At 41.0% G+C, this 9,774-nt stretch overlaps 1 protein-coding gene across 2 annotated transcripts; it reads right to left on the bottom strand.

Annotated features, from left to right (window-relative positions):
• Positions 1 to 277: 277 nt before the first annotated feature.
• On the bottom strand, positions 278 to 4,621 carry ZNF22 (zinc finger protein 22). Of its 2 annotated transcripts, none has more exons than XM_028513802.2 (2): positions 4,437 to 4,621; positions 278 to 2,484 (listed from the first exon to the last, which is right to left on the bottom strand). In XM_028513802.2, the coding sequence occupies exon 2, from the start codon at positions 2,394 to 2,396 to the stop codon at positions 1,719 to 1,721; it is 678 nt and encodes a 225-aa protein (XP_028369603.1). In that variant the 5' UTR covers positions 2,397 to 2,484; positions 4,437 to 4,621; the 3' UTR covers positions 278 to 1,718. The 2 variants fall into 2 exon arrangements, with proteins under 2 accessions (XP_028369603.1, XP_035882576.1); XM_036026683.1 differs by lacking the exon at positions 4,437 to 4,621 and adding an exon at positions 3,457 to 4,241.
• Between the last annotated feature and the right edge of the window lie 5,153 nt (positions 4,622 to 9,774).

The following is a 9,774-nucleotide window of genomic DNA, read 5'->3' as shown; positions in this document are numbered from 1 at the left end:
AGGACACTTGCTAAGCAGTCAAAGATCAAGTTTTCTGTAAAAGATAACAGCATTTAAGTCATACAAAACACTTCTTAGATATCCTACTGGGTGAAACTGCTGCCAACAAGGCCAAGTTCTATGACCCTGCCCTAAGGACGAGGCCAGGAGGCAGGAAAAGTTCAAATCTGAGAAAATTAAACCAGGCAAAACAAGAGACTCTTCCAAAGCTGTGATTTTAGATGTTGCCTAAATCACTAAAACAATTTCCCAGAAGAAAAATAAACAGGTGGTACAGTATGCAAAGTATTCCATTTATTTTTATGAATAACTGATTTGTATACCAGCAACTGGCATGATTATAAAAGACACAAAAAATTAGAAGAATGTTAGCATTCAATAGAACTAGAATCTGAGCTGAAGGCTGCTGATCAGAATGTCTGACACATAGCACTGTTCTGACGCTAGCTGAAAAATGTTTGCTAGACTGTAAATCAGGGGTGTCAAACTCATTTTCACCAGGGGCCACATCAGCCTTGAGGTTGCCTTCAAAGGGCCGAACGTAATTTTAGGACTGTATAAATATAAGTACTCCTTAACAGGTAAGTGAGAGCTTGACACTGCTGCCAGGTAGCAACAAGGTGCCCAGATGGATAAGACATGGTGGAGGGCCTGATTCGGCCCATGGGCCTTGTTTTTGCTACCTGTGCTGTAAATAATTCATATAACTCAGAAAAGTTTAACTCAGATTTCAAAATCTACACATTAAGCTACAATGCACTGACATTTGCATTAAATAACTTTTGCTGTTGACAAATATTTGTTTAGGTTTACTTACGGTTTTCAAAAGGGAAAGGAAAGCAGGAAGGTGTATAAATTGTAGATTTTTTAAGTAGCAAGTTGAGATTTCTTTGGTAAAATATGATTTAGTTATTTATTCTTGCAGGTCTAAAATGCTACCTGTTTGTCACAGAACACAAAAATGTGCAAGAAGTCAAAAGGCATAGGGATGTATCAATATAAATCCATCCCAACTTCTGGAAAACTGACACAGTATAAAACCATCTCAAAGAACAGTGCTAGCAAGAATGAGACATGTCATCTATGTTTTCACTTTGACTTCTAGTATATCTCTTATTAAGAATGTGGAGAAAAACAGGGAAATTCTATTCCTTTACCAACTGTCTATAAGAAGGAAAGAAACAAAATAAAATTAATATAGAGTGATGGGCCTTGTTAATTAAGAATCTGTGAATATGAATATATTTTAATAGTATTAAATCACACAAACTGATGACTAATATATTACAAAACTTTATAATCATAAAATCTCCTCATCTATTATGGAACTTCAAAACCAATGGGATTAACTTCTTTTCCCTTTTAATTACTCCTTCAACAGAAAGTCTTAAAACTAAGTAGTCATCAAAATTTCTACATTTTTGCAGGTCATTAAAACATGATTGTTTTTGTCAAAATTATGCAGAAAGCATTTTCGAGTGAGGTCAAGGGTCTTACAGACTCTCAAAACATATTTTCAGTTCTTTGTACTCCAGGTTACATAGAATAAATGAGAGGACAGTTGGACTCATGTAATTTCTTTCCACCCAATGTCATCAAGCTCCCAGTGTTTCCATGCTAGGAAAGGATACAGTATTTAAGTGCTCTATTACAAAGGATCTCTAGTCCTAAAAGAGATTTTTTTTTCTCTTTAAGAGGGCTGAAATAGTGTCTCTTACTCAGCGAATACCAGTCACTGACTTCCTTCTTGTACCAGCTTTCCAAGCTGATACTAAGTGAGTTTTTGATCTAATATTTTTGCCTGGAGTTTTGTGAGGCTTCTTTTCTTTGTGCACCTTCATGTGCTGCCTAAGATGAGAGCTCTGGCTGAAGCATTTGCCACATTCACTGCACTGGTAGGGCTTCTCCCCTGTGTGGGTTCTCTGGTGCTGAATAAGGTGGGAACTCTGGCTGAAACATCGGCCACATTCATCACACTGATAGGGTTTTTCTCCAGTATGAATTCTCTGGTGCTGAATGAGGTTTGAGCTCTGTTTAAACCTTTCTCCACACTCATCACATTTATAAGGCTTTTCCCCAGTATGGATCCGACGATGCTGAATGAGATTAGAACTCTGAAAGAAACTTTTCCCACAGTCAGCACATTTATGGGATTTCTTTCCAGTATGGATCTTCTGGTGTTGAAAGAGAGTTGAGCTCTGACTGAAACCTTTTTCACATTCAGTACATTTATAGGGCTTCTCATCCAAGCTTCTTTGTAGTCTACTCAACCTTGAGTCAAACCGAACAGTCACTCCCCATTTCTGCTCTTGCCGGCCTATTCTGCGCTGGTTCTCAGAAGTCTTTCCTTGGCTTGAGGTCTGAGAAATACTTCCCTTAAGTTTCCCTAACCGCATGGTGCAGAGCCAAATGTACTCTTAACAAAGTCTACTTTCTTCTTCTGAAATACTGTTTCTCTTCCTAGAGCTACATAGCTCGAATTTTCTGGGTGTAGAAGAAAAAATAAAAACAAATTACAGATGATGTTAAAATGTCAACTTTATTATCTCTGTAGACCCATCTAATTTGCATCCATTTTTAAATTAAAAATGTATTCAATACATATTAAAAACAAAAACAATTTTGGGGAAAAATACTTACAAAATATTTCTAATAATTCCAGAGTTTAAACTTGATATCACCAAATGAATGTCTTAATATTTACTCCCATGTTAAACTTCAACTCACTGGTGACTAATTAAGGAGTTAAAATTAGAAAGAAATGACAAATCATACTATTTTATTAAATATTTGTTTATCCTTATTTGTGTATCCACTCTACTTGCACAGCTATAAATAACACCTTAGCCCTAACTTTTAGCATAAATTTTTTGAAAGTAGGAACTACTTTGTAAGACTAGTTTCTGTGAGTTCATTCAATAAATGCTGACTGAGAAAAACATCCATGAAGAGATGCTTTATTATTATTTTTTCTAGATTTAAATGATCAAAGAAGACAATTCTTTGAATATTTGAAACAAGATGTTTTCTGAAACAGAAAAAAATTTAAAAACTTTTATAGGATAGTGAAATGAATTTGAGTAGGAAAAAGGGCAGTAAGTAGAACACAAGAAAAGGAGGACGAGGAGAAAGTTTACATGTAAAAATAGGAATGGAATTTAAAAAATATCCAAATGCTGAAAAAATTCAAAATTTCAAAAAAATTAATTTCATTTACTTACATATAAGGTTACTTAAAATAATGGCCATTAACAGCCACAAACTTGAAATAAGTGAAACTGTAAGAGGAGCTACGCTACAAAAGTAATAAAATTATTCTATTTTCACATCTTATGTCAGGAAATAGACTTTAAAAATGGGAATAATTACCCTGGGCCTGTGCAAACAAACTCCAACAGCAGATTACTGAAAATACAAATGACATCATTGTTCTAACGTTCCTTCATCTAACTATACCTGAGACTTCAGGCTTGATCGTGTTGAGGAATTTATCTGGATATTTAATAATTATATCTGCTGCAATTGTGGTAAGTATCAGGAAGAGCAAACTTCATAGAAAACAAAATTACAGCGCTTTCACTACTTATTCTTTAAAATTAGTAAATATTTATAGAACACCCATTGCAAGGAGACATTTGTTAGGTTCACGGTGTTAAAAAAAAACCTGCAGAAAGAATAATTATACATTAAAAAAACACACACTAATACTATGGAAGTCAGACTGGTGGGAAAACTCTATCCACCTAGAACACTACAGATAAGGAAATCATACTACTAGGCAGCTTGCATGGCAGACACGGTGCTATCCTATTTGATTCTCACAGCAGCGTTATGCGACTATCCCCATCCTAGCAGCCAGACTCCTGGGCCTATCAGCTCAGTGGCAGAACTGTGTGCAGCCACACTTCAACGCCAAGTTCAGCACTTGGACTGGTGAGCCGCATCATTCCACTCAGGTGCGGGTTTTAAGGTAAGCTTGAGTATTGGGAGCCGCTACTTGTGGGAACACAGGTAATCGGAATGTGGCTGTTTCTCACACATAAAATTAAAATGACAAAGCAGCTACGTCAGAAGGGGTTATGCGTTTAAATGAGTCACCATTTGTAAATCCCTCAGAACAGCTCTGTGCTACCCAAACATCAGTTCAATGTTTTGGCCCCGAAATGAGCAGCGCGACTAAAGTCATAAGGCCTGGGCCCGCCCGCCTCTGTCCCCAACCGCTGGGCTCCCGTTAAGGCTTCCGCCCTTTGGAGGCCCCCAACTGCTACTTCTCACGTGCTGGGCCTGCCTGCTTTCTTGGCCCGCGGCCCTCCGGAGGAGCGGGAAGGCGAGGTCAAGGTAGCCACTCCGACACCCGGAATCACTCTGCCCCGCTACAGCCAGCTAGCGCAGTTCGGGGGGGCTAATCGCAGGGCTGCAACTATCGGCCCACTTACCATTCCTTCCTGACCACCGCCGTCACTGCCTCACTGGGCGTCCCAGCCCCGAGTCACCGGAAGTGAAAGCCCCCCCTTTGGCTGCGCCGCTGCAGTCGTTCTAGGAACGTGGCGGAGCCACCCTCTATGGTCCTAGCCCACCGGAAATTAGAACTGTTTCTTCCGGCTCTTTTCTCCAGCTGCTCCAGAGGTATCCTGTGGCTCCTCCTTTTGTAATCATCCTATTGGCCATGGTGTCTTCGCTGTGGACCAAACAGCAGCCTGCCCACTCGAAACTTTTTTATGCAAATATGGAGCACTTACCAGTTTTAAGGGACTACTTTTGGAGAGCCTATTCTTGAGCTTTTTCATAAGTCACCTTATTTCACTATAACCAAAAAGCCTCTGTGAGACCAGAATGATTATACTCATTTTACATATGAGGAAATCAAAGCTTAGAAGAAGTTTGATCAACTTTACAGTGTATGGGTGGATGACCAAGGATTGGAACAGGTCTTTTCCTGAAGTCTCGTGATTTTCAACACACCTCTGGTTCTCTTCGTTTGCTGGATCTTCTCTTCAGCCAAGCTGGCCAGTACTGGGTCATCTGACCTCTCCGCTAGTACCATCATTCCCCTGCCAACTCCTCCAGTCAATGACTTCAGATACCATCCATATGTGCTGAAGACTCTTGAACTGGTAACTCCAGTCCCACTCTGAGATGCGATTACTATTGAACTCCAGATTTGTATATCCTGTCGATTACCCAGCACTATTTGCATGTGGGATGGATACTGCAAACTTAACATACCCTTGAATGAATTTACCATACTCACCTAACCTATTACTTCAACAGTCTTCATCCTAGCAAATAATGGCAACTCAGGCTTTTCAGTTGCATAGGCCCAAAATGATGTCATTGTTGCCTTTTTCGCGCAAAATCCAAATCCAATTCATTGAAATTCTGTTGGCTTTATCTTCAAAATATGTCCAGGATCAAGCTGCTTTCACCTCCACTGCTATAACCTTCAGCAAGCTGCTGTCATCTCCTGTCTAGATTATTGCAATGGCTTCCTCACTGGTCTTCCCAGTCTACTGACAGCCCCAGAGAGATCCTCTTAAAACCCAAGTCAGAACATGGCAATAATTTTGTTCAAAACCTCCATAGGTTTCCCATGTCATTAGAACAAAAGCTCATGGCCTTAGAGTGGCACACAAAGCTGTCATGTTCTGTTTCTTGCTCCTTGTTGTGTCTGCCGCGCCAAGAACAGTGCTTAGCAGGTACTAGGCACTCAGCAAGTATTTGTTGAATGAATGCATTTTAAGATACCCCATTGTTTACAAAGTGTTTTTACATCTATTGTCTCATCATTCATCTTTATTATAATCTCATGATGCAGGGATCATTGTATTTGTCTTACAGATCAGTAAAAGGAGGCTGAGAGTGGAGACTTGCCTGAGGTAATATCTCTAGTTGATGGTAGAGGCCAGACTAGCTCCAACTGGGGTTTTCTGCTCTGCAAGTGGGAAAGCATGAAACTGATTAAGGCCTGGACAAGGCATGTCAACTCTATAGTGCAGATAATAGCTAGACTGCTGTAAAGATTAAATGAGATACTGTAAGTGACTTGCCACAGTACATAACATAAATAAGAGGCACTGCTATTACTTTTATTATTAAATTAGTATTACAAGTGTTGTACTGGTAGTTGAAGGGGGTGGGGTAGTGGGCAGTGGTCAGAGACAGCTTAGGATAAGTAGTATGGACGCTGAGAAAGAAGTTCCCTACCAACAAAGGTTCAAGTTGGCTAACTGGGCTCAAATTTGAAAGCAGGCCTAGCAGCCCTTTCTAAACAGGGACCTTTCATGCAAGCCATACTTCAAGGAGAAGCCTTCCCTGAACTGCCTGCCTGCATTGTATTCCTGACTTCTGAGCCAGCCCTTATACAGGAATTGCTGGAATTGTATTTTAACCAATAGGACTGAGGCCTTTCCCCCATCCAATCAGAGCTGTGTAGCTACATTCCCCCTCCCCCATCAATATCTTCACTGACAAATTATAGTTCCATTTTGACCAATCAAGACAATGCTTTTTAGACCAATCAAACTTCAAGGAATTGAGTCCTTATTTGCACGAGGACAGACCAATCAGGGAGCAGAGGTGGAGACTTCTGTCTATATAAGTCAGCTCCCCTCTGGCTGGGGTGCACAGTGCTCCTTTCCATGGAATATAGAGGCCCTTGCTTCTTCTACTGGTGTGGGGAAACACTGAAGTGGTCTTGCTGCAGCAGCAGAAGGGAGCAGAGCAGAGCTGTCTACCCCCAGGGCCACCTTGCAGCTGTGCTGTTGCACAGTTATGCTGCTTCATGGTTGAGCTATAATGTTGAGCTGTTGGCGCTGTAAAAAGTGGCACCAACCATCACTTTACAATTTCAAGAACCAAAGTGGCCTGCTTTGGTGGTTTGTTCTATGTACATTAAAATAAGGTAAAATGTACTAAAATATTTTATTAGTAAGACAGGCATTAATTAAAACTTAACTCCTTCCATGACCCACATAAAGGTGGATTATCCCTTTTCCTGTACCTGAAAACAATTGGGCCAGCTATTGAAGGTTCAGAGATGTGTAGACTAGAGAAGTAGAGAAGTGGGTAAAGAAACATTTTTAAAAGAGAGATGAAAGTCATGAAATAAAGGGGTGTGGGTAGCCAGAAGTAGACAGAATAGGAGGTAGGGATGGAGACACAAGAGACAGAAAAGGATATGGGGTTGGAAGGAGTAGGAAGATTACAGAGAAAAAGGAGAGAGGGAGAAAACAGGCAGGGTTTTATGTCTTCTATTTATTAGTAAATAATAGTCAATACTTACTGAATGTTTATTATGTGCCAGGCACTGTTTGAAGCACTTATAGTTTCTCATTCAATATTCCTGTGGTATGGTTCCTGAGCATATGCTGTGCTCTTCTTGGATTTTTCATCTCTGCTTATTGCTGTGTGACTTTCAGTGCCTCCTAGTGAATGACAACTCACTCCACTAATGTTGACTTTATGTGTGAATAGCATTGACTGGTCAACTGCATGAGTAGACACAAAGATACCATGTCCCATAGGAAGCTTTGAATCTCTGTTTCTGCCATCACTCTGTTCTTTCCCTCTGTCTTGAGAATACTGTGTCCCAAGTAGGGGCTGCTCCTCCTGTCTATGGCCCAAGAGAGAAGACACCTGGAGTGGAGATAAATGCCTACCTGTAGTCACCTATAGTCAATTGTAACATAGAGAGAAATAAATTCTCTAGTTCAAGGGTGTCAAACTCATTTTTACCAGGGGCCACATCAGCCTTATGGTTGCCTTCAAAAGGCCAAATGTAATTTTAGGGCTGTATAAATGTAACTACTACTTAACTAGGGGCAAGGAGTTTGGTGCTGCTGCCAGACAGAAACAAAGTGCTGGCTGGATAAAACAAGGTGGAGGGCAGGATTTGGGCCAGGGGCCTTGTGTTTGCCACCTGTGCTCTAGTTGTAGTCACTGAGATTTTTGGTGTTATTTATTCCTACAGCAAAGCTGACTGATATAACCCCAATAGCTATTAAGAGATAGGAGGTTATTATCCTCATTTTACAGATGAGAAAATGGAACCTAGTAACTTGCCTAAGGTCACACACTTATATGGCATAGCCAGGCTTTTCTTTTAACCTCTACATAATAGTACCTCATAAATGGGGTTCCAGGTTACTTTTAAACAGATTAAATTATTAAAAATGGGCACATATATTTACAAAACACAAGGACAATGAGGGAGAGAGTGGAAGGGATGGATGGTCAGGGCAGCAAAGAGAAGCTATGCTACAACCTCCTGCTAATAGCACATCCGTCTAGGGAAACTGGGCTGAGACCAGATGCCTTGATGACTGGGGCTTCTCTGGAAACAGTACCCAGCAGTGTGTCTCTGAGTCCTGTGGTATTTTAATGACTCATTCAATGAAGAAGCATCTGGGATAAGAAAAATCCTGGTAAGAAAGCTTCCTTTTACTATGGTTTCATCCTCTGCATCCCCACTCCTTTGCATGGACATACACGTGCATGCATACACACACAGAGATACATTGGTTCAACTGGGTGCTCTGGTACCTTGGGTCTTCATTTGGAAACAATGCAAGGGATGCTGGTCACATGTGTGGCCCAAGTGCAGTAATAAGAGTGGCTCATTTACCGTGAAAGTACCCTTACAATGGTTTTGTCCACCAAGCCTGAGGCTTTGCTTTCTGTTTCCTTTGAGTTTTCCAGGAAAGGAAATTCCTGAGCTGTTTAGGTTTGCAGAAAACATCTTAGAAGTCCACCCAGGAGGGAGCAGAGCCCCATCCTTCAAACTGAGTCCAGGAACAGATCAGCAGCTTACTTGCTCCCAGAAAATTGCGACTCGTGCAGTCTAAATATGGTGTGTGCTTTCAGCTGTTTGTACACTTAGAACAGGTTGGCATGACTGCGCCCCCTCCCTGAACATAGTGGGGGTGGGGGGAGGCTGCTTCCCACCAAGACACCTGCCAAGGGTATCCTGTTTCTACTCTGCAACTGCAGGGCACCTATGTTCCCACCCACATGGGGCATACTGTGGCTTGCCACGTCCTCCATAAATCACCTGGTAAGACTAGATGATCTCTGTGCTTTATTTCCTGAGACTAAGGGGCTAGATGTTCCTGGGTGAAAGGAGGTTTTGACAGTGGCAGGTCTTTAACCCATTTTCTGGTAAATATCCCAGGCAAGGTAGCATGTGATTGTCACCATGGGAAAAACAAGGTGTTTTTCTCTCTTCTATTTGTTCTGAACAAACCACCCTGTTTTTCCTGAGTCCATTTTTTCTTTTGCAATCATGTTGATATCATCGTGTGTTAATTATTTTTTTCTGGTGCCTGACCCCTGGCCTGGGAAGACAGTCCTGCTTTAGGAGAGGATACAGTCTCAAAGGAATCTTTACTTTATCTTTGGATACATTTATTACCTGAGATGCCAGTTAGTAAAGGAGCATCTGAGAAATACTGTATGGTCTGTGGAGAGAGGAACCTGGAGCTCCCATAGAACCTTGTGGAGAAAACTCTGAAACTGGTATCACAGTGAGCTGAATTAAGCAGATTTTCAAATTCCCTCTGAGAGCAAATACAACATTGATAAAAAGGATGGGTAGGCCCCCAGATTATGGTAGAAGTGAATATTTCCCCTTTCCTGTGCATCTTCCCTTTTCTTGTGCTAGTGAGTTTCTTAGCTATGATACTCAGAAGTTAGTTTTGAGGCATCCAAATTGGAAAGGAGGAAGTAGAACTGTCATTGTTTGCAGAGGACATGATAATGTACATAGAAAATTCTATA

This window comes from Phyllostomus discolor, chromosome 5, assembly GCF_004126475.2.
Source record: "Phyllostomus discolor isolate MPI-MPIP mPhyDis1 chromosome 5, mPhyDis1.pri.v3, whole genome shotgun sequence".
Classification (NCBI taxonomy): Eukaryota; Metazoa; Chordata; class Mammalia; order Chiroptera; family Phyllostomidae; genus Phyllostomus; species Phyllostomus discolor.
This window is presented reverse-complemented; position numbering and strand designations above follow the sequence as displayed.

What these genes read in the sequence shown, in the direction of transcription:
- ZNF22 (XM_028513802.2), bottom strand. Translation starts at nt 2,396, where the DNA reads ATGCGGTTAGGGAAACTTAAGGGAAGTATTTCTCAGACCTCAAGCCAA.